The 25,764-nt window shown below is 39.5% G+C and overlaps 1 protein-coding gene across 1 annotated transcript in view; it reads right to left on the bottom strand.

Moving 5' to 3' along the window:
- SLC9A7 (solute carrier family 9 member A7) overlaps positions 1 to 25,764 on the bottom strand; it is a 280,631-nt gene that overhangs the window by 47,856 nt on the left and 207,011 nt on the right. The window contains exon 13 of the mRNA XM_049871328.1: positions 5,361 to 5,420. Coding sequence (XP_049727285.1) covers positions 5,361 to 5,420 — 60 coding nt within the window. The remainder of the gene's footprint in view (positions 1 to 5,360; positions 5,421 to 25,764) is intronic.

The following is a 25,764-nucleotide window of genomic DNA, read 5'->3' as shown; positions in this document are numbered from 1 at the left end:
CTAGATGGTGCCCAGTTACCACCACTGACTGCTCAGACAGGGATCACAATAGAGGGTCCCAGACAGAGCTGGAAAAAAATGTAGAACAAAATTCGAGCTCACAAAAAAAGACCAGACTTACTGGTCTGACAAAGAATGGAGAAACCCTGAGAGTATAGCCCCTGGACTCCCTTTTAACTCAGTACTGAAGTCACTCCTGAGGTTCACCCTTCAGCCAAAGATTAGACAAGCGCATAAAACAAAACAAGACTAAATGGGCACGCCAGCCCAGGGGCAAGGATGAGAAGGCAGGAGGGGACAGGAAAGCTGGCAACAGGGAACCTAAGGTCAAGAAAGGGAGAGTGTTGACATGTATGGGATTGGCAACCAATGGCACAAAACAATATGTGTACTAACTAGTTAATGAGAAACTAATTTTCTCTGTAAACCTTCATCTAAACTACAATAAAAAATAAATGGATGGTATCACAAGAGGTGAACAGAGAACACAGCTTTCGGCAGATGAGGTTTGATTTGATCTTGAAGACGGTGTTGAATGGGCTCTAACAGGGGTGTTATTTGCAGTCTGGTACTCAGGTGTTGACTCCTGTGAGCAGACAGTGGATGCATACAACCCCTATATGCGCACCTTATTTTTCCCCCTCTCTCTCCCACCTGTGATGTCCAGATATATCTTGAGAAAAGAAACTAATGGAGAAGGGGAATAGAAGACAACACAGATGTATCCACCCTCTCACAGTCAACTTCTACTCTCTCTTGTCCTCACAACTGGATCCTGAATTGGATCCGGGGGCCTTTGAGCAACAAATCTCACAGAGGTTGACATGAAATTTGTTGACATGAAAATCATCCAATTCAGGGGCCCAGGGACTGCCCACAAAAGTCATGCCACAGTCTCAGTTCCCCCAAAGTGCCTTATGTATAAAAGTGATAGAGGAGAGGTTGCATATGGAATTCCTAGCTATTCATCTTTAACCCCTGCCTGTTTTTAATCTCTTAATGCACAGAGTATATATAGAAAAATTCTTTATGTGGTGGCTTTGTCAGTACTTGTATGAGCAACAGCTAGGAATCCAATATTAGACCTTGTTCTGTAGAGTCTATAGTAACACAAAGCCACTGAATCCCTGACTAATTTACTCCAGTTAGCTCCCAGTCACCAGGGGTAGGCTCAGAGGGGTAGGGTGCTGGTTAATCCAGCATCTCTCAGAAGGCCTACCAGAACACCATGGACACAGCAGCCCTCAGCTTAACCAGAGACAGGCTATGGTGGGGCAGCAGCAACAAGATTATGTGGATGAAGGGGATGTCATAAAGTGCTGTATGGCCAAAGAGTATGGCAGTTCCTATCTATCACTAATAATCCTTTCTGCATCATGTATTTTGAAAATGATAAAACAAATTTGCTTTATCAGCCCAGAGGAAAAAGGAAGCCTGTGGGCAAGGGGAAAAGGCCTAAGTGTGCCCTGCACTATAATGAAGAAAATAAAATCAAGTATAGTAAAAGCTGCCAAATGAAACTTGGCTCCCTCTATTCTTTTAACGAATCTCTGCTAGGAGAAAAAAAAATTCTGCTTAACAAGAATTGCTTGTAAAGACTAAATTTTGACTCTTTTCATTCAAGTCCTGCAAGTGTCAGTGGAACTCACCCATATAAAGAATGGAGTAAGACCAGAGCTCTGACTCAGGGCCCACATAGCCAGGCCAGAATTCAAAACAAAACATGAAACACTGCAATAATTTGACAAACTTACTAAGTTATGGTTACCCTAACCCCATCCCAGACTTGTCGGTGGTTTGAACCCACCAGCTGCTCTGCAGGAGAAAGATGTGGCAGTCTGGTTCTGTAAAGATTACAACCTTGGAAACCCTATGGGGCAGTTCTACTCTGTCCTATAGGGTTGCTATGAGTCGGAATTGACTTGACAGCAACGGGTTTATCTCTAGCCATAAGAAAAACTAATCAGAAAAATTCGGACTGTGGGACATTCCACAAACAACTAGCCAGAATACTTAAAAAACAACAACAACAAAAAAGAACCCTCAGTGTCATAAGGGGCACACACACCAAAAAAATCAAGGTGATTGTTATAGATTAAGAGACTAAAGAGACATGTAAACCAAAGTAAACTTTGATTGGATCCTGGATCAAGAGTGTGTGTGTGTATAAAATTCATGTTAATTTTCTTAGGTGTGACAACAATATTGTGATTATGTAAGAGACTGAATTACTAGGAGATACATACTGAGGTATTTGGGGGTACAAAGTCATGATGTCTGCAACATACTTTGAAATGGTTCAGAGAGAGAGGAAGAGAGAGATTGAGAGAACACAAAAATGATTTTAAAAATGACAAAAAGTTAACCACTGGTAAATAAAGGTTAGTGCTTAGATATTCATCATTCTTTCAATTATTTTTTGCAAATTTTAGATTTTTCATGATTAAAAAAATATTTAAGTATAGTCTTGGTGAAAATACTTCTAAAACACACCAGTCTATTTTCCTGTCTCTGTAATCTAATCTAATACTGATGATTCAGGATCTTGTATTATTTCAGGGTCTAAACACCACAAATTGTAAACATCCATGGGCATAGTATGCTATAACTGGTTGAGTGAAACCTAACTGATTGTAGTCATTACATTATTTTCTTTTCCAGGTAAGTCCTGGAATGTTTTGTTGAGATTCTCTTTCTCCTAATAGTGAACGGCAAGGAGAAAAATGCTAGTTGAGACAAATAGTTAATCAAATCCCAACCCAAGCAGGCTTTTTCAGATCTGGTTGTGCACACCCCATGGAAATCCGTAGTTGTGAGTACAGTCCTAGCCAGTGTTCCCTTTCCTTGCTTCTACCACCTTTCTGCTGGGGAAGTTCATACCCTCGATGCAACCACTTGCTATCAACCACCTGTCCAAGATACAGTCCTGACAGCACTAAGCCCAAAAGGACCTCCTGGAAGGGCCCTGTAGGGCCTCTTGCAGGTCCCTGCTACTGGTCATTAAGTGCTGCAAAGGAGATTCCCTGAAAAAGGAAGCAAAGACCTGTTTCCCAGCTTGCTCCCACTTTTTAAATGCCAAGAGAAAACAGACTAGAGGTTGTTAGATACAAATAGAGTTACTTTGTGATTGCTTTCCCTATTCAAGGCTGTTTACTTTAGGATGATTTAATAATTACTTTGAAGGAGCCCTGGTGGTGTAATGGTGAAGTGCTCAGCTGCCAAAAGTTTGAGGGTTTGAACCCACCCAGCAGCTCTGCGGGAGAAAGACCTGGCAATCTGCTCACGTAAAGATTACAGCCTAGAAAACTCTATGGGTCAGTTCTACTCTGCTCTACAGGGTTGCTATGAGTCAGAATTGACTCGATGGCACCTAACAACAACAATAATTACTTTACTGGCAGGGTTGAGGGCCCCTTGGACTACTCCCCAAGGATGACACTGGGCCCTGTGGCTCCCTACAAATAGGCCCACCCTTGAGGCAGAGCCCAGAACCAAACTGGTCTCTGTGAACAGGAGATAAAGCAGTGGGCCGGGGTGTTTGGTGCTGTGCTGGGCAGCAATAAAGTCCAGACACAGTGTTTTAATTATAATGCCTCAGGAGACTTGGGGGTCCCTTAACTTTCTGAAATTGCTAGTTTCAGACACACTGTCCACAGTATATATTTTTCTCCTGACTTGCTATAATGTTTTTGATCCAGCACACTATATAAACCTGGAACTTTTTGTACTGTTTTAGTATAGCATAGTTAAGCATTCTCCTGATGCATTACGGTCGAGGTCATCAGAGAATAGGTTGACAAAACCCTCAAGCAATGAAATAAACAGTCTTCCAGAATGAATTAAATTATCCTTATTTTCACTAGGAATGATTAAATACAGATAACTAATAATTTGTAATTCTGATTAATAGCCACATAAAATCTCAGAAATTTTGTTAACTGTTCTACTTTATCCAATGTATTTTTTAATTTGAATAACCAGGGTCCTGAATAATTTGAGGAATATGAGACAGAACCCTCATATTAAACCCTGAACACCAGATCATTATCTGAACTCTCTCATGTCCCGAGTATAATAACTTACTTACTTGAAGGATCTTGCTTCTTAAAGGTGGATGCTTCAAAGGAGAGAATTTCCTCTGCAGATTAACTAGTACCTGAAGTCAGGTCTAGAAAATTCACTTTTCTATTTGCGTGTGTGTGTGTGTTTTAAACAGTAGCAATTTGTGTGAACCCAGGGAGTATAAATCCTTCAATTAATTTCATGTGTGTCATTACTGCACACATCTGAAGCCTGGTGATTTCCTGAGATCCAGGCCCCATTACAGGTATTACTCAATGCTTTCATCATTGCCCTGGAGCGGTGAAATACTTTAGCAACGCTAAGAACAGAGTTCAAGCTTATCTTGCATTTGATTTATCTACCAGCACTGAGAATAGGGTCAGAAAGAAAGCTTGCTGACTAAAGATACAAAAAGAAAAGAAGAAACATTCAAGTTTTTACCTTGGTTGCCCAGACATTACCACACTTAAGTACAATTATATCATAAACTTGCATGGACACTGAAAGACAAACTGCATTAGAAGAATTTTTAACTATCTATTTGGTTTAAAAAATCTGTTTCTCATTATCTTCCGATTCAACACAATTAGGTACAAGTACAGAAATACATAATTTAAAAAACTACAATGGCATTGGTGTTTAATTAAGATGGTGTAAAAAAAAATTTTTTTAAGCCATACCCCAGTCATGGCTAAAATGTGAAATTCTAGCTCTCTTTTGAGTTAAAAGCCTTACTTACTAGATCATAAGCAGGATGTGGAAACCCTGGTGGCGTAGTGGTTAAGTGCTACAGCTGCTAACCAAAGGGTCAGCAGTTCAAATCCACCAGGTGCTCCTTGAAAACTCTATGGGGCAGTTCTACTCTGTCCTTTAGGGTCGCTATGAGTTGGAATTGACTTGACGGCATTGGGTTTTTTTGGGTAAGCAGGATGTTGTGGAAAAAGTGAGCCTCTGAAAATGGGTTGCTCTTAACACTAAGTTCAGTTTTCCAAGAAGAAAACACTTGCCAACTCAGGTTTTTGATGTTGACAATGCATTGTCTAAACGAGGGGGAAAGGAGTAGAATCCCAGGAACACTGACACATCAATCCACCCAGAGAAAGGGTGGAAAAATTATTAGAATTGACCTAATTTCTTGCCCCTTTGTTAAAAGGTGTGTGCATGGGGGGGGGGGAGGAGCATTAGGCACACATGGGAAGGAAGAAAGAGACAAACAGCATAAAGAGAAATATCTCAGGTTAGAAAGAGGAGAAAAGCCAGGCCCAGTTAATTGTTTTTTGAGGATGCCTTTGTGTCACCTGAAGTACTGCCAGCAGTGTTCATTCTGGTCCTCTTCGGAGGGCTCCTCAACGCCAACTCTGGGCAGCACAAGAAGGGAACGTGAGTGTACCAGGGATACCAGGGGAGCTAAGAGCTCTGGGGACATGACCTGGACCACATCCATCAAAGACTAGGCCATCTCACTTTAAATATAAATCCATACCTTCTCTTAAACTGTCCCCCATTCCATAAACCCAGAGAGGATGAGAAACTGCTAAATATAAATTTAAAGCAAAAATGTCAGGAGCCAGGTTAAATGAAGATATGAAGCCAATCAGAAATGAAGACATGCCTCTCAAAATATAACGTAATTAAATCATATGAATAAATATAACTCATAAAAAATGAATTTATAGAATTTTTCAGGAATTTATCTATTTCATAAAACAAGATACATCCACATAAAAAAATAGAAAACAAAACATTAATATTTAAGTGACTTTACAGAAAGAGCAAGAAGCAGTGTATTACTGAAAATAGCAATGATAATTATGAAGACAAAGATAGCCATGTTGCCTGTAGGTTCAACCTGAAGGACAAGAGTCCAACTTCTGCTATTCTCTTTATCTTGTGGTCTTAGGGTTGATATGGTTCATTTTCACCTTGCTTAATAATTGCTGGGCTATTAAGAGTGCAGTTGAACTTCACCATCATGCTAGAGCAGGGCTTCTCAACTTGGCAGTACTGACATTTTGGGCTGGATATCTCTTTGTTGTGAGGGGCTGTCCTGTGCATTGCAGGATGTTTGGCAGCAACCCTGTCCTCTACCCACAAGATGCCAGCAGCACTCCCATCCCCAGTAGTGACAATCAAAAACATCTCCAGATACTGCCAAATGCCCCATGTGCCAAACCCAAAAAATCATTGCCGTTGAGTCCATTCCAACTCATAGCAACCCTATAGGACAGAGTAGAACTGCCCCATAGAGTTTCCAAGGAGCGCCTGGTGGATTCGAACTGCCAACCCTTTGGTTAGCAGCTGTAGCACTTAACCACTAGGCCACCAGGGTTTCCCGTTTATCCCTAGATAATTTTTATCACATTTATTTATTATTGCATTTATCACACTATGATCATCCCCATTTAACCAGTGAGGAAACTGAGGTTTAGAGAGGTTAAATAAGTTGCCCAAGGTCATAAAGGTAAAAAATGGTAGTGCCAACATTCTAACTCAGGCTGTCAGACCCCAGAGCCCCAGCTCTTTACCTTATAGGATACCGCCTTGGATTACAAGGTGGCATCTTTAAACTCTTTAAAAATATCCAGTTACAAATATTATCACATAAAAAGCTTAGGGGTTCTCCTTGCCATTTTTCCTTATGTTATCTTCCAAAGACTTCTATTGTAAATTCTCAGTCTAACATGATTATACCAAGCAGAGTGTTCTTACTTGTCCTCAAATGATTTTATTACTGTACTCTGTGGTGTGAAGGTTACCTGCTCATTTGGCTGACTGGGTGATCCCCCACCCCCATCACTACTTCATGGAGGTGAGGACTCCAAGGACGACCACTGTGCCACTAAAATGCACTCAGAACATGTACAAGGCTCATCTGCTGAAGTATTCCCATGATCACTGTCATAAATTGTCAAAATTATACCCTTTGTGAATAAAACATACCTGAGAGACTAAAAAAAAAATACTATATAGTTTATGCTTTACCATAAAACAGATTATTTTGCCATTATGCTTTAAAATGCCAATCACAAAATACCAACATAAAAAGAAATTAGGCTTATGCAAAAACAATGATTTGGCTTTGTATTTTTAAGTTATATTTTTTTCTTATATACACACTTACTCACACACACCACTTACTATGGTTAAATCACAGTCAATTCCTGATTATTTATCGTAGAACTCCAAAACCCACCCTGGACTTGTGACTTTTGAGCAGCTACTTAATTTTTCAACAAGGCCTCTAACAGAAGCCTGGAGAAATGAGGAATGAGGACATAGTGATCCCACTAAGGTTACAGAGGTCAAAATACCACACTGAACTTTAGGGGGTTTCTGAATCAATTTAGAATAAGAACCTGGGTTACATAAACGATTAGTAGCGATTAAGTAATGCCACAACCCACAAGCAAGAAAAACCAATCAGTCTCACTACCTTTTTCACAGGGAATTTCTTTGGTACCTCTGTAAATGTCAGCTTCTATGCTGACATAATGGCTATTTATACATGTACATCTGGAAAAATGCAATGAACTGGTGCCATATGTATTTTTCAACAGGGAGATACTTTGCTTCTTTGTGTTGTCTAGGTAGAGTTGGACAGAAGAAAATAATAAAGGTAAGAGCAGAAATCTGTAAAATAGAAGACAGAAAATCATTAAATAAAAAGCTAATTCCTTAGAAAAACCAATAAAATTGACAAACTTCTACCAAGAATGACAAAGAGAAAAGGCACAAATTAGCAATATTAGCAGTGAATAGGAGATATCCCTATAGACTATGCAGACATCAAAAGGATAATAAATGAAAACCCTGGTGGCGTAGCGGTTAAGTACTATGGCTGCTAACCAAAGGGTCGGCAGCTCAAATTCGCCAGGCACTCCTTGGACACTCCATGGGGCAGTTCTACTCTGTCCTATAGGGTTGCTATGAGTCAGAATCGACTTGATGGCACTGGGTTTGGTTTTTTTTTAATGAACAATTCTACACACGTAAACTTGACAATTAAGATGAAATGAACTAACTTCACAAACTACAACAACTCATCCGATGTGAAATAGAAAATTTGAATGAATCTGTAACTATTAAAGAAATTGACTACTTATATCAGGTGGACACTTGAGACTGTGATGGCATCTCCTGTCTGGAGGGGAGATAGGAGGGTAGAGAGGGTTAGAAACTGGCAAAACCGTCACGAAAGGAGAGACTGGAAGGAGGGAGCAGGCTGACTCAGGGGGACAGTAAGTGGGAGTATGGAGTAAGGTGTATATAAGCTTATATGTGACAGACTGACTTGATTTGTAAACTTTCACTTAAAGCACAATAAAAATTATTTTTAAAAAATTATTAAAGGACAAATATAGATAACATTTGCCAATTAAAAAAAAAAAAAAAGAAATTGACTACTGAAAAAGAAATCTCCAGGTCCAGATGGTTTCACTGGAGAATTCTGACAAATATTTAAAGAAAAGAATTAACACCAATTCTACAAATCTCTTCCAGAAAACAGAAGATTAGGGAACATGTCCCAATTCATTTTTCTGAGGCCAAGTGGGCAAAAGTAGTCCAAAAAAAAGAAAACTACACACCAAACTCCATGTGCCTGTCAATTTGTGCTACTTTGGTGGCTTAAGTGTTGCTGTGATACAGGAAGCTACGCCACTGGTATTTCAAATACCAGCAGGGTCACCCATGGCGAACAAGTTTCAGGGCAGCCTCCAGACTAAGACAGACTAGGAAGAAGGACCCGGCAGTCTACTTCTGAAAAGGTTAGCCAGTGAAAACCTTATGAATAGCAGAAGAACACCGTCTCATACAGTGCTGGAAAATGAGCCCCTCAGGTTGGAAGGCACTCACTCAAAATACAACTGAGGAAGGGTTGCCTTCACAAAGTAGAGTCGACCTTAATGACACGAATGGGGTCAAGCTTTTGGGACCTTCATTTGTTGATGTGGCATGACTCAAAATGAGAAGAAACAGCTGCAAACACCCATTAATAATCAGAATGTGGAATGTACGAAGTACAAATCTAGGAAAATTGGAAATCATCAAAAATGAAATGGAACATATAAATATCCATACCACAGAAATTAGTGAACTGAAATGGACTGAGTAGGCCATTTTGAACCAGACAATCAAAGATAAAGATAAAGGGAGAATTTTAAGAGTGGCTAGGTATAAGCCAAAAGGAACCTACAAAAGGAGAGTCAATAAGAATAAGCTCAGACTACTTTGCAGAAACCATGCAACCAAGAAGGCAATAGGATGACATATATAAAGCACTGAAGAAAAAAAAAGTGCCAGCCAAAAATCATATATCCAGCAAAACTGTCTCTCAAATATGAAGGCAAATATAGGACATTTCCAGATAAACAGAAGTTTAGGGAATTTGGAAAAACCAAACCAAAACTACAAGAAATACTAAAGGAAATCCTCTGGTTACAAAGCCAATGATATCAGATATCAACCCAAGACTAGAACACAGGACACAGCAACCAGATATCAACCCAGATAGGGAAATCACAAAAATAAATCAAGATTAAAAAAAACACTCAAAACAGGGAAACAGCTATGTAATTATGTAAAAGATGATAACATTAAATCAATAAAGAGGGACTAAAAAATGTAGTCATAGATTTTTCATATAGAGAGGAAATCAAGGCTATATAAAGAAATAAAATTTGGTTTGAACTTGGAAAAATAGGGGTAAATATTAAGGTAACCACAAAGGAGACCAACAATCCTACACACCAAAATAAAATACATGAAAAACATAAACACTTAACAAAAAAAAAATCAACAACAATGAAAAGGAGGAAAACACAATATATAAAGAAAAACTACTCAGCACAAAAAATTAAGTGGAACAAAGAAACTGGCAACAACACACACAAAAAAAGACATCAAAATGACAGCACTAAACTCATACCTATCAGTAATTACGCTAAATGTAAATGGACGAAATGCACCAATAAAGAGACAGAGAGTGGCCAAATGGATAAAAAAAACACAATCCATCTATATATTCCCTATAAGAGACAAGCCTTAGACTTATAGACACAAACTAAAACTGAAAGGATGGAAAAAAAAATATCAAGCAAACAACAACCAAAACGGAGCATGAGTGGCAATATTAATTTCTGACAACACAGATTTTAAAGTTAAATCTACCACAAAGGATAGGGAAGGACACTATATAATGATTAAAGGGACATTATACCAGGAGGATATGACCGTATTAAATATTTACGCACCCAACAACAGGGCTTCAAGGGATATAAAACAAACTCTCACAGGATTGAAAAGTGAGATAGACAGCTCCACAATTATAGTAGGAGACTTCAATACACCACTTTCACTGAAGGACAGAACATCCAGAAAGAAGTTCAATAAAGACACCGAAGATCTAAATGCTACAATCAACCAACTTGACCTCAAACACATATACAGAACACTCCACCAAACGGTTGTCAAGTATACTTTCTTTTCCAAAGTACATGGAACATTCTCTAAAATAGACCACATATTAGGTCATAAAGCAAGCCTTAGCAGAACCAAAACATCAAAATATTACAAAGCATCTTCTCTGACCATAAGGCCATAAAAGTAGAAATCAGTAACAGGAACAGCAGGGAAAAGAAATCAAGTACCTGGAAACTGAACAATACCCTGCTCAAATATGTCTAGGTTAGAGAAGAAATTAAGAACAGACTATAAATAAATTCATAGAGTCCAAGGAGAATGAAAACACTTCCTATCAGAACCTTTGGGACATAGCAAAAGCAGTGCTCAAAGGTCAATTGAGAGCAATAAATGCACCAAAAAGAACAAAGGGCCAAAATAAAAAAATTATCCCTACAACAAATAGAAAGAAAGCAACAAAAGAAACTGCCAGGCACCAGAAGAAAGCAAATAATAAAACTTAGAGCAGAATTAAATGAAATAGAAAACAGAAAAGCAATTGAAAGAGTTAATAAGACCAAAAGCTGGTCCTTCGAAAACATTAACAAAATCGATAAACCATTGGCCAGAAAAAAAAAAAGAAAATCAGAAGAGGAAGCAAAAAACCCAAATAAGAAATGAGACAGGTGATCGCAACACACCCAACTGAAATTAAAAGAATCATATCAGATTACTGTGAAAAACTGTACTCTAAGAAATTTGAAAACCTAGAAGGAATGGATGAACTTCTAGAAACACACTACCTACCTAAACTAACAGAAACAGAGATACAACAACTCAATAAACCCACAACAACAGAAGAGATTGAAAAGGTAATTAAAAAACTCTGACAAAAAATAGCCCTGGCTCTGATGGATTCACAGGAGAATTATCCAAACGTTCAGAGAAGAGTTAACACCACTACCAGTAAAGGTATTTCATAGAGCATACAAAAGGATGGAAAACTCCCAAACTCTTTTTTTGAAGCCAGTATACCCCTGAAACCAAAACCAGGTAAAAAAGGCACCACAAAAAAAAGAAAATTACAGACCAACATCCCCCATGAACTACCGAAAAAGAAATCTCCAGGTCCAGATGGTTTCACTGGAGAATTCTGACAAATATTTAAAGACAAGAATTAACACCAATTCTACAAATCTCTGAGATATAAAAATCCTCAACAAAATTCTAGCCAATAGAACTTAACAACATATCAAAAAAATAATTCACTATGACCATACCAGTATACAGGGATGGTTCAACATTAGAAAAACAATCAATGTAATCCCTCACATAAATAAAACAAAAGATAAGAACCACATAATCTTATCAACTGATGCAGAAAAGGCATCTCAACAAAGTCCAACACCATTCATGATAAGAACTCTCAGCAAAAAAAGAATAGAAGGAAAATTCCTCAACAGAATAAAGGGCATTTATACACAGCCAACAGCCAACATCATCCTAAATGGAGAGAGTCTGAAAGCATTCCCCTTGAGATCGGGAACCAGACAAGGATGCCCTTTATCATCACTCTTATTCAACATTGTGCTGGAGGTCCTAGCCAGGGCAATTAGGCTAAAGAAATAAAGGTATCCAGATTGGCAAGGAAGAAGTAGAAGTATCTCTATTTGCAGATGACATGATCTTATACACAGAAAACCCTAAAGAATCCTCAAGAAAACTACTGAAACTAATAGAAGAGTTCAGCAGAGTATCAGGATACAAGACAAACATACAAAAATCAGTTGGCTTCCTCTACACCAACAAAAAGAACGTCAAAGAAGAAATCACCATATAAATACCATTTACAATAGCCCCCAAGAAGATGAAATACTAGGAATAAATCTAACCAGAGAAGTAAAAGACCTATACAAAGAAAACTACAAGACACTACTGCAAGAGAACAAGAGACCTACATAACTGGAAAAACATACCTTGCTCATAGATAGAAAGACTCAACATTATAAACATGTCTCTTCTACCGAAAGCCTTCTACAGATAAAATAAAATTTCGATCCAAATTCCACTGACATTTTTTAATGAGATGGAGAAACAAATCACCAACTTCATACGGAAGGGAAAGAGGCCCAGAATAAGTAAAGAATTACTGAAAAAGAAGAAGAAAGTGGGAGGCCTCACACTACCTGACTTTAGAACATATTACACCACCACAGTAGTCAAAACAGCCTGGTACTGGTACATTAATGGATTCACAGACCGATGTAGCACAATTGGAAATCCAGAAATAAATCCATCAACCTATGAGCAGCTGATATTTGACATGGGCCCAAAGTCAGAGAAATGGGGAAAAACAATCATTTTAACAAATGGTGCTGGCACAACTGGATATTCATCTGCAAAAAAATGAACAAGACCCATACCTCACACCATCTACAAAAACTAACTTAAAATGGATCAAAGACCTAAATAAAAAAAATATAAAACCTAAAATGATAAAGATCACTGAAGGAAAAATAGGGACAATGCTAGGCATACTCCACAACCAGTGCCATCGAGTCGATTCTGACTCATAGCGACCCTCTAGGACAGACTAGAACTGCCCCATAGAGTTTCCAAGAAGCGCCTGGCGGACTTGAACTGCCAGCGCTTTGGTTAGCAGCTGTAGCACTTAACCACTACGTCACCAGGGTTTCCAATAAACAGGATAGAAAACATTACTAACAATGCACAAACTCCAAAAGAGAACCTAGATAACCGGGAACATAGCAAAAAATATAATGGGCTCCAAGAATCCACAGAGAGACAGCAAATAGTAATTTAGAAGATTAAAAATAATATTTCAGAATTAGAGGAGGCGGAGCCAAGATGGTGGAATAGACAGACGCTTCCGGCGAGAGCTCTTACAACAAAGACGCGAAAAAAAAAGTGAAACAAGTATGTTTATGACAAGCTAGGAGCAATGAACATCAAAGGTAAGCTTAGAAAATGAACTGAGGGGCAGGGGGAAGAAGAGAAGGCTCAGAAGCAGAGAGGAGTTACTGGACCTGAATCACGGGGAGCCCTCAAGCACCATCCCTGGGAGTGGCTGCGGTGGGCTGTACTTGCATTTGGCTGCAGTTTCCTCAGAGAGAAGCAGCCAGCCACACAGCCTACTCATACCTCCAGAAGCACAGAATAATGACACTCTCAGCAAAAGCTAAGTACTTGTGTATATTTCACTGTGTCCCCCCCACCCCCAAGCCGGCGCCAGTGGCTGTTGATTTTCCTGGCCCTGAGATAGGCCTTGCTGAGCACCTAGAGCCGTTCCTCTGGACTTGGAGAAGGAATAAATTTGCAACTAGAGGAAAAGATAATTTGCCAGCTCCACTAACACGGGGAGCTCATAGGGACAGAAGCAGCTCCTGTCCAGGCATAAAAGGTCCATGGACTTTGAGTACATTTCCCCCCTGCATGGACCTGTGTGGGCCTATATCAGAATAGGCACTTGTTGCCAGGCTCCAACCATTTCAGCTGTGTAGTGGAGAGGTGGGTGTTTGATGTTTGACATTGCTTTGCCTGTTAAACAAGGTCCTCACTGACCCACATCAGGGACCTAAGGACTGGTAGCTCCACTCAGGTCACCCAGCCACCTGCGACAGGGGTCCAAAGATAACTGGTACCTCCCAGTCCTTACAACCAAAAACTTTGGGTGCCCACGGTCTGTCTGCAGAACCCACCCACCTGCACGCTCAAGGGAACAGGGACGCTCTTCCCTCAGAGACACTTGGGGGCCAGTTCTCAGCCCCCTGCCTTGTTCAGAGCATAACCCCCTGCTGAAATCAGATACCGGCATATATGCTAAACAACCCTGCCCCTCTAAGACTGTAGGACAGAGCCTGTACCACACACTTGATGATCAGATGCCTGGACACCTGAGCTGAATTCATACAAGAAAACTGAATGGACTCCTAGACTGATATACCTGATAACAGCTCTAGCCATCTGGGGACAGGACGTCAGATCTCCAAAGGAGAAAATAATCAAACTAGCTCACTCAAGCAACCCATTTGGGCATATCAAAACAAAACAAAGCAAGAAGCTACAACACAGTAAGCAAGCATAAAATGAACTAATGCAATAACTTATAGATGGCTCGGATACAACAGTCAATATCAAGTCACATAAAGAAACAGACCATGATCGCCTCAACAACCTCTCAAAACAAAGAATCAAGGGATCTTCTAGATGAAAGTGCATTCCTGGAATTACCGGAGGCAGAACACAAAAGATTAACATACAGAACCCTTCAAGACATCAGGAAGGAAATGAGGCAATGTGCAGAACAAGCCAAGGAACACACAGAGAAAGCAATTGAAGAAATTAAAAAGATTATTCAGGAACATAATGAAAAAACTAATAAGCTAGAAAAATCCACAGACAGAAAGCAATCAGAAATTCAGAAGATTAACAATAAAATTACAGAAGTGGACAACTCAACAGCAAGTCAGAGGAACAGAATTGAGCAAGCAGACGGCAGAATTTCTGAACTTGAAGATAAAGACCTTGGCACTAATAAATTTGAAGAAAAATCAGATAAAAGAATTAAAAAAAACAAAGAAAACTTAAGAATCATGTGGGACTCTATCAAGAAAAATAATCCACAAATGATTGGAGTACCAGAACAGGGAGGGATAACAGAAAATACAAAGAGAGTTGTTGAAGATTTATTGGCAGAAAATTTCCCTGATATCTTGGTGAAAGATGAGAAGATACCTATCCAAGACGCTCATCGAACTCCACATAAGGTAGATTTTAAAAAATTCACCAAGACATATTACAATCAAACTTGCCAAAACCAAAGACAAAGACAGATTTTTCAGAGCAGCTAGGGATGAACGAAAAGTCACCTACAAAGGAAAGTCCATAGGAATAAGCTCCGACTACTCGGCAGAAACCATGCAAACAAGAAGGCAATGGGATAACTTATATAAAAAACTGAAGGAAAAAAATTGGCAGCAAAGAATTATATATGCAGCACAACTGTCTCTCAAATATGAAGGTGAAATTGGGACATTTCCAGGTAAACAGAAGTTTAGGGAATTTGTAGAAACCAAACCAAAAACTACAAGAAATACTAAAGGGAGCTCTTTGGTTAGAAAATCAATAATATCAGGTATCAACCGAAGACTAGAAAGCTGGGCAGAGCAATCAGAAGTCAAGCCAGAAAGGGAAATCACACAAAAAAGATTAAAAAATGCTCAAAACAGTGATGTTATTACGTAAAAGAAGAAAACATTAAATCAGTAAAGAGGGATTAGGAAATGTAGTCACAGATCTTCCATATGGAGAGGAAGACAAGTCGATACAAAGAAATAAAAGTTAGGTTTAAATTTAGAAAAACAGGGGTAAATAATAAGGCAACCAAAAAGGAGACAAACTATCCTACTAATCAAAATAAAGTACAAGAAAAAAATAGACTCAGCAGAAACAAAATCAACAATGAATATGAGGAAAGGACAATATATAAACATAATATACTTGCCACATAAACTTAACTGGGAAAAAGAAACTGTCAACAACACACACAAAAAAGACATCAAAATGATAGCACTAAATTCATACCTATCCATAAACACCCTGAATGTAAATGGACTAAATGCACCAATAAAGAGACAGAGAGTGGCAGAATGGATTAAAAAAAAAGATTTGTCTATATGCTGCCTACAAGAGAAACACCTTAGACTTAGAGACACAAACAAACTAAAACTCAAAGGATGGAAAAAAATATATCCAGCAAACAACAATCAAAAAAGAGCAGGAGTAGCAATATTAATTTCTGACAAAATGACTTCAAAGTTAAATCCATCATAAAGGATAAAGAAGGACACCATATAATGATTAAAAGGAGAATATGCCAAGAAGATAAAACCATATTCAATATTTATGCACCCAGTGACAGGGCTGCAAGATACATAAAACAAGCTCTATCAGTATTGAAAAGTGAGATAGTCAGCTCTAAAATAATAGTAGGAGACTTGAACACAACACTTGTGGTGAAGGACAGGGCATACAGAAAGAAGCTCAATAAAGACACGGAAGTTCTAAATGCCACAATCAACCAACTTGACCTCATAGACATTTACAGAACACTCCACCCAACAGCAACCAAGTATACTTCCTTTTCCAGTGCACATGGAACATTCTCTAGAATAGACCACATATTAGGTCATAAAGCAAGCCTTGGCAGAATCCAAAACACTGAAATATTACAAAGCATCTTCTCTGTTCATAAGGACACAAAACCGGAAATCAAATACAGAAAAAGCAGGGAAAAGAAATCAAACACTTGGAAACTGAATAATACCCTGCTCAAAAAACACTGGACTATAGAAGACATTAAGGATGGTGTAAACAAATTCATAGAATCCAATGAGAATGAAAACACTTCCTATCAGAACCTTTGGGACACAGCAAAAGCAGTGCTCAAAGGTCAATTTACAGCAATAAATGCACGAATAGAAAATGAAGAAAGGGCCAAAATCAAAGAATTATCCCTAAACTTGAACAAATAGAAGGAGAGCAACAAAAGAAACCCTCAGGCACCAGAAGAAAACAAATAATAAAAATTAGATCACAACTAAATGAAATAGAAAACAGAAAAACAATTGAAAGAATTAACAAGACCAAATGTTGGTTCTTCGAAAAAGGCAACATAATTGATAAACCACTGGCCAAACTGACAAAAGAAAAACAGGAGATGAAGCAAATAACCCAAAGAAGAAATGAGATGAGCGACATTGCAACTGACCCAACTGAAATTATAAGAATCATATCAGATTACTATGAAAAATTGTACTCTAACAAATTTGAAAACCTAGAAGAAATGGATGAATTTCTAGAAACACACTACCTACCTAAACTAACACAAACAGAGGTAGAGCAACTAAATAGACCCATAATAAAAGAAGAGATTGAAAAGGTAATCAAAAAACTTCTAACAAACAACAACAACAACAACAACAAAAACCTGGCCCGAATGGCTTTACTGCAGATTTCTACCAAACTTTCAGAGAAGAATTAACACCACTACGACTAAAGGTATTTCAGAGCACAGAAAAGGACAGAATACTCCCAAACTCATTCCATGAAGCCAGCATATCTCTGATACCAAAGCCAGGTAAAGACACCTCAAAAAAAAATTACATACCTATATCCCTCATGAACTTAGATGCAAAAATGCTCAACAAAATCCTAGCCAGTGGAATTCAACAACATATCAAAAAAATTATTCACCATAACCAAGTGGGATTCATACCAGGTATGCATGGCTGGTTCAACGTTAGAAAAACGATTAATGTAATCCATCATATAAATAAAACAAAAGATGAGAATCGCATTGTTTTATCAAGTGGTGCAGAAAAGGCATTTGACAAAGTTCAATACCCATTCATGATGAAAACTCTCAGGAGAAGAGGAATAGGAGGAAAATTCCTCAACAAAATAAAGGGCATATATACAAAGGCAATAGCCAACATCATCCTAAATGAAGAGGCCTTGAAAGCATTCCCCTTGAGATCGGGAACCAGACAAGGATGCCCTTTATCACCACTCTTATTCAACATTGTGCTGGAGGTCCTAGCTAGAGCAACTAGGCTAGATAAAGAAAAAAAGGGCATACAGATTGGCAAGGAAGAACCAAAAGTATCTCTATTTGTAGATGACATGACCTTATACACAGACAACCCTAAGGAATCTGCAAGTACTGAAGCTAACAGAAGAGTTCAGCAGAGTATGGGGATACAAGATAAACATACAAAAATCAGTTGGATTCGTCTACACCAACAGAAAGAACATCGAAGAGGAAATCACCAAATCAACACCATTTATAGTAGCCCCCAAGAAGATAAAATACTTAGGAATAAATCTTACTAGAGATGTAAAAGACTCATACAAAGAAAACTATAAAACACTTCTGCAAGAAACCAGAGACCTACATAAGTGGAAAAACAAACCTTGCTCATGGACAGGAAGACTTAACATTATAAAAATGTCTATTCTACCAAAAATGACATTTTTTAATGAGATTAACAAACAAATAACCAACTTCATATGGAAGGGAAAGAGGCCCTGGATAAGTAAAGTATTACTGAAAAAGAAGAACAAAGTGGGAGGCCTTACTGTACCTGATTTTAGAACCTATTATACAGCCACAGTAGTCAGAACAGCCTGGAACTGCTAAAACAACAGATACATAGACCACTGGAACAGAATTGAGAATCCAGACATAAATCCATCCACATATGAACAGCTGATATTTGCCAAAGGCCTAAAGTCAGTAAAACGGGGAAAAGACAGTCTTTTTAACAAATGGTGCTGCCATAACTGGACATCCACCTGCAAAAAAATGAAACAAGATCCATACCTCACTCAATGCACAAAAACGAGCTCAAATTGGATCAAAGACCTAAATATAAAATCTAAAACAATAAAGATCATGGAAGAAAAAATAGGGACAATGTTAGGAGCCCTAATACATGGCCTAAACAGAATACAAACCATTACTAACAATGCAGAAAAAAACTAGATAACTGGGAGCTCCTAAAAATCAAACACTTATGCTCATCCACAGACTTCACCACAAGAGTAAAAGGATTACCTAGAGCTGGGAAAAAGTTTTTAGCTATGACATTTCCGATCAGCGCCTGATGTCTGAAATCCACATGATACTGCAAAAACTCAACTACAAAAAGACAAATAACCCAATTAAAAAAGGGCCCAAAGATATGAACAGACACTTTAGTAAGGTAGCTAACAGATACATGAGGAAATGCTCACAGTCATTAGCCATTAGAGAAACGCAAATCAAAAGTACAAGGAGATTCCATCTCACTCCAACAAGGCTGGCTTTAACCCAAAAAACACGAAATAATAAATGTTGAAGAGGTTGTGGAGAGATTAGGACACTTTCACACTGCTGGTGGGAATGTAAAATGGTAGAACCACATTAGAAATCAATTTGGCACTTCCTTCAAAAGCTAGAAATGGAACTACCATATAATCCAGCAATCCCACTCCTTGGAATATATCCTAGAGAAATAAGAGCCTTTACACAAACTGATATATGCACATCCATGTTCACTGCACCACTGTTTACAATAGCAAAAAGATGGAAGCAACCAAGGTGCCCATCAACCGATGAATGGATAAATAAATTATGGTATATTCACACAATGGAATACTATGCATCGATAAAGAACAATGATGAATCTGTGAATCATTTCTTAACATGGAGGAATCTGGAAGGCATTAGGCTGAGTGAAATTAGTCAGTTGCAAAAGGACAAATATTGTATAAGGCTACTATTATAAGAACTCAAGAAATAGTTTAAACAGAGAAGAAAATATTCTTTGATGGTTATGAGAGTGGGGGGAGGGAGGGAGGGGGTATTCACTAATTAGATAGTAGATAAGATCTACTTTAGGTGACGGGAAAGACAACACACAATACAGGTGAGGTCAGCACAAGTCGACTAAACCAAAAGCAAAGAAGTTTCCTGAATAAACTGAAGGCATCAAAGCCCAATGTAGCAGCGGCGGGGGTTTGGGGACCATGGTTTCAGTCAATTGGGATAATAAAATCTATTAAGAAAACATTCTGCATCCCACTTTGAAGAGTGGCATCTGGGGTCTTAAACACTAGCAAGTGGCCACCTAAGATGCATCAATTGGTCTTAACCCACCTGGAGCAAAGGAGAATGAAGGACACCAAGCACACAAGGTAATTACGAGCCCAAGAGACAGAAAGGGCCACATAAACTACAGACTACACCACCCTCAGACCAGAAGAACTAGATGGTGTCTGGCTACAACCGATGACTGCCCTGACAGGGACCACAACAGAGAACCCCTACGGGAGCAGAAGAGCAGTGTGATGCAAACCCCAAATTCTCATCAAAAGACCAGACTTAATGGTCTGACTGAGACTAGAAGGACCCCGGTGGTCATGGCCCGCAGATCTTCTGTTGGCCCAGGACAGGAACCATTCCCAAAGCCAACTCTTCATTCAGGGATTGGACTGGACTGGTGAGGAGTGAGCTTCTTGGTTCAGGTGGAAGCTCAAGACTATGTTGGCATCTCCTGTCTGGAGGGGAGACGAGAGGGTAGAGGGGCTTAGAAGCTGGCAAAATGGACAGGAAAAGAGAGAGTGGAGGGAGGAGTGGGCTGTCTCATTAAAGGGAGAGCAATTGGGAGTATGTAGCAAGTTGTATGTAAGTTTTTGTGTGAGAGACTGACTTGATTTGTAACCTTTCACTTAAAGCACAATAAAAAATTTTTTTTAAGTTTTAGAATTAGACAATTCAATAGAAAGTCATAACAGCAGAATTGAGGCAATGGAAGTCAGAATTAGTGAGACTGAAGATCTAACTTGGTGCCAAGATATGTGAGGAAAAATCAGCTAAAAGAACTTAAAAAAATGAAGAAACCATAAGAATTATGTAGAACTCTATCAAGAGGAATAACCTACGAGTGATTGGAGTACCAGAAGACGGGGTGGTTAAGAGAAAATACAGAGAGAACTGCAGAAAATTTGTTGGCGGAAAACTTTCCTGATATCGTGAAAGATGGGAAGATATCTATCCAAGACGCTCATCGAACCCCATACAAGACATATCACAAAAGAAAGTCACCAAGATATATTATAATCAAACTTGCAAAACCAAGTATAAAGAGGGAATTTTAAGAGCAGCTAGGGATAAACAAAAAGTCATCTACAAAGGAGAGTCAATAAGACTAAGCTCAGACTACTCAGTAGAAACCACGCAGGCAGGAAGGCAATGGGATGACACATTTAAAGCCTTGAAGGAAAAAAATTGTCAGCCAAGAATTAGATATCCAACAAAATTGTCTCTCAAATACGAAGGCAAAATTTGGATATTTCCAGATAAACATAAGTTTAGGGAATTTGTAAAAACCAAACCAAAACTACAAGAAATACTAAAGGGAGTTCTCTGGTTAGAAAATCAGCAATACCAGACACCAACACAAGACTAGAGCACAGGACAGAGCAACCAGATGCCAACCCAGATAGGGAAATCAGAAAAATAAATCAAGGTAAAAAAAATGCTCAAAAGAGGGAAACAGTGACATCATCATGTAAAAGATGACAACATTAAAACAATAAAGAGCCACTATAAAATATAGACATAGATCTTTCATATGGAGAGGGAAGTCAAGGCTATATAAAGAAATAAAAGTTAGGTTTAAACTTAGAAAAATAGGGGTAAATATTAACATAACCACGAAGGAGACTAACAATCCTACACATCAAAATACCATACAAGAAAAACATAAAGACCACTATTATAAGACCTCGAGAAATAGTTTAAACACAGAAGAAAATATTCTTTGATAGTTATGAGGGTGGGGAGGAAGGGAGGGAGAGAGGTATTCACTAATTAGATAGTAGACAAGAACTATTTTAGGTGAAGGGAAAGACAACACACAATACAGAAGAGGTCAGCACAACTGAATTAAACCAAAAGCAAAGAAGTTTCATGAAGAAAACGAACACTTGGAAGGCCAGAGTAGCAGGGGCGCGGCTCTTGGGACCATGGTTTCAGGGGACATCTAAGTCAACTGGCATAACAAAATCTATTAAGAAAACATTCGGAGGCGGGGCCAAGATGGCGGACTAGGTGGACGCTACCGCGGATCCCTCTTGCAACAAAGACTCGGAAAAACAAGTGAATCGATCACATACATAACAATCTACGAACTCTAAACAACAAGCACAGATTTAGAGACGGAAAACGAACAAATACGGGCAGACAGCGACCGTTTTCAGAACTAGGAGCCAGTGTACCAGGCAGGTGACCTTCGGAGCCTGATCTGGGGCAGAGCCCAGGGGGGCAGACGGCACAGACAAGGGGCCCAGCCCTACCCCCCCAAACCCATCCCAGGAGAGAGTCTAGCTGGTTGGCGCGGGCGGCGTAGCGGTGCAGCCGGAGGGAGAAGCACCCGGGAGGCAGTGACAGATCTTGGAGCGGGGAGAGCAGCGTCCCAGCCGGGGAGTCTTCCCGCCGGGAGTTTGGCGGGAAGCGGGCGGGGCGCGAGCGGGGGGGGGTGTCAGCTATATTTCCCTAAAGCGAACCCGGGGCGGAGCCCACACGTTCGTGCGGGGGGACGGCCACCCAATTCGCGCGTGTGGCGCGATGCACCAGAGGGAGAAGTCCCCGGGAGGAAGTGACTGGTCTTGGAGCAGGGAGAGCAGCGTCCCAGCCGGGGAGCCATCCCGCTGGGATTTTGGCGAACGCGGGTGGGGCTTGAGCGCGGGGTCCAATTATATTCCCCTGAATTGACCCAGGGGGCGGGCCCACCTGGTCGTGCGGGTGACGCCCACCCAGTTCACGCGAGCGGTGCCGCGCACCGGAGGGAGAAGTCCCCGGGAGGAAGTGACTGGTCTTGGAGCGCGGAGAGCAGCGTCCCAGCCGGGGAGCCGTCCCGCTGGGATTTTGGCGAAAGCGGGCGGGGCGCGAGCGCGGGGTCCAATTATATTCTCCTGAATAGACCCTGGGGGCGGGCCCACCCGTTCGTGCAGGAGATGCCCACCCAGTTCGCGCGAGCGGTGCCGCGCACCGGAGGGAGAAGTCCCCGGGAGGAAGTGACAGGTCTCGGAGTGGGGAGAGTAGCATCCCAACCGGGGAGCCGTCCCGCCCGGATTTTGGCGGACGGGGGCGGAGCGTGAATGCGGTGATCAGCTCTATATTCTGTGGTGCTACACTCCTAGCTCTCTGATCCCTCCCCCACCCTCCCCAGGCGGCTCCATTAACATCCGAATACCTGGAGCCAGAGGGAGAATTCAGATAAGGATTTGACTGCATTTTTTTTTACTGATTACCTGGAAAATCTAGTTTCCCAGTGATGGCTCGGAGACAGCAGTCCATATCAAACCACATAAAGAAACAGACCATGACAGCTTCTCCAACCCCCCAAACAAAAGAATCAAAATCTTTCCCAAATGAAGATACAATCCTGGAATTATCAGATACAGAATATAAAAAACTAATTTACAGAATGCTTCAAGACATCACAAATGAAATAAGGCAAACTGCAGAAAAAGCCAAGGAACACACTGATAAAACTGTTGAAGAACTCAAAAAGATTATTCAAGAACATAGTGGAAAAATTAATAAGTAGCAAGAATCCATAGAGAGACAGCATGTAGAAATCCAAAAGATTAACAATAAAATTACAGAATTTGACAACGCAATAGGAAGTCAGAGGAGCAGACTCGAGCAATTAGAATGCAGACTGGGACTTCTGGAGGACCAGGGAATCAACACCACCATAGCTGAAAAAAAATCAGATAAAAGAATTAAAAAAAATGAAGAAACCCTAAGAATCATGTGGGACTCTATCAAGAAGGATAACCTGCGGGTGATTGGAGTCCCAGAACAGGGAGGGGGGACAGAAAACACAGAGAAAATAGTTGAAGATTTCCTGACACAAAACTTCCCTGACATCATGAAAGACGAAAGGATATCTATCCAAGACGCTCATCGAACCCCATTTAAGATTGATCCAAAAAGAAAAACACCAAGACATATGATCCTCAAACTTGCCAAAACCAATGATAAACAGAAAATATTAAAAGCAGCCAGGGAGAAAAGAAAGGTTTCCTTCAAGGGAGAATCAATAAGAATAAGTTCAGACTACTCAGCAGAAACCATGCAGGCAAGAAGGGAATGGGACGACGTATATAGAGCACTGAAGGAGAAAAACTGCCAACCAAGGATCATATGTCCAGCAAAACTCTCTCTGAAATACGAAGGAGAAATTAAGATAATTACAGATAAACACAAGTTTAGAGAATTTGCAAAAACTAAACCAAGACTGCAAGAAATGCTAAAGGAGATTGTTTGGCCTGATGACCAATAATATCAGGTACCAGCATAATACAAGGTCACAAAACAGAACGCCCTGATATCAACGCAACTCAAAAAGGGAAAACACAAAAACAAACAAATTAAGACTAATTCTAAAAAATAAATAAATAAACAAAATAATACACATAACAGGAAATCATGGAAATCAATAGATACACGATCACAATAATCAAAAAGAGGGACTAAATATAGGAGGCATTGAACTGCCAGATGGAGAGTGATACAAGGCGATATAGAAGGATACAAGTTAGGTTTTCACTTAGAAAAATAGGGGTAAATAATAAGGTAACCACAATAACGAATATCAATTCCATAACTCAAGAAAAAAGCCAAGAAAAACATAACGACTCAACAAACACAAAGTTAAACATTATGAAAATGAGGATCTCACAAGCTACTAAGAAAAACATCTCAGCACAAAAAAGCATGTGGAAAAATGAAATGGCCAACAACACACATGAAAAGGCATCAAAATGACAGCACTAAAAACTTATTTATCTATAATTACGCTGAATGTAAATGGACTACATGCACCAGTAAAGAGACAGAGAGTCACGGACTGGATAAAGAAACACGATCCATCTATATGCTGCCTACAAGAGACACACCTTAGACTTAGAGACACAAACAAACTAAAACTCAAAGGATGGAAAAAAATATATCAAGCAAACAATAAGCAAAAAAGAAGAGGAGTAGCAATATTAATTTCTGACAAAATAGACTTTAGACTTAAATCTGCCACAAAGGATAAAGAAGGACACTATATAATGATAAAAGGGACAATTGATCAGGAAGACATAACCATATTAAATATTTATGCACCCAATGACAGGGCTGCAAGATACATAAATCAAATTTTAACAGAATTGAAAATTGAGATAGACACCTCCACATTTATAGTAGGAGACTTCAACACACCACTTTCGGAGAAGGACAGGACATCCAGTAAGAAGCTCAATACAGACATGGAAGACTTACTTACAACAATCAACCAACTTGACCTCATTGACTTATACAGAACTCTCCACCCAACTGCTGCAAAATATACTTTTTTTTTCTAGTGCACATGGAACATTCTCTAGAATAGACCACATATTAGGTCATAAAACAAATATTTGCAGAATCCAAAACACCGAAATATTACAAAGCATCTTCTTAGACCACAAGGCAATGAAAGTACAAATCAATAACAGAAAAACTAGGGAAAAGAAATCAAATACTTGGAAAATGAACAATACCCTCCTGAAAAAAGACTGGGTTATAGAAGACATCAAGGAGGGAATAAGGAAATTCTTAGAAAGCAACGAGAATGAAAATACTTCCTATCAAAACCTCCGGGACACAGCAAAAGCAGTGCTCAGAGGCCAATTTATATC

Source organism: Elephas maximus, chromosome X (genome assembly GCF_024166365.1).
Source record: "Elephas maximus indicus isolate mEleMax1 chromosome X, mEleMax1 primary haplotype, whole genome shotgun sequence".
NCBI lineage: Eukaryota > Metazoa > Chordata > Mammalia > Proboscidea > Elephantidae > Elephas > Elephas maximus.
The sequence above is the reverse complement of the archived record's forward strand: the minus strand, read 5'-3'. Positions and strand labels throughout refer to the sequence as shown.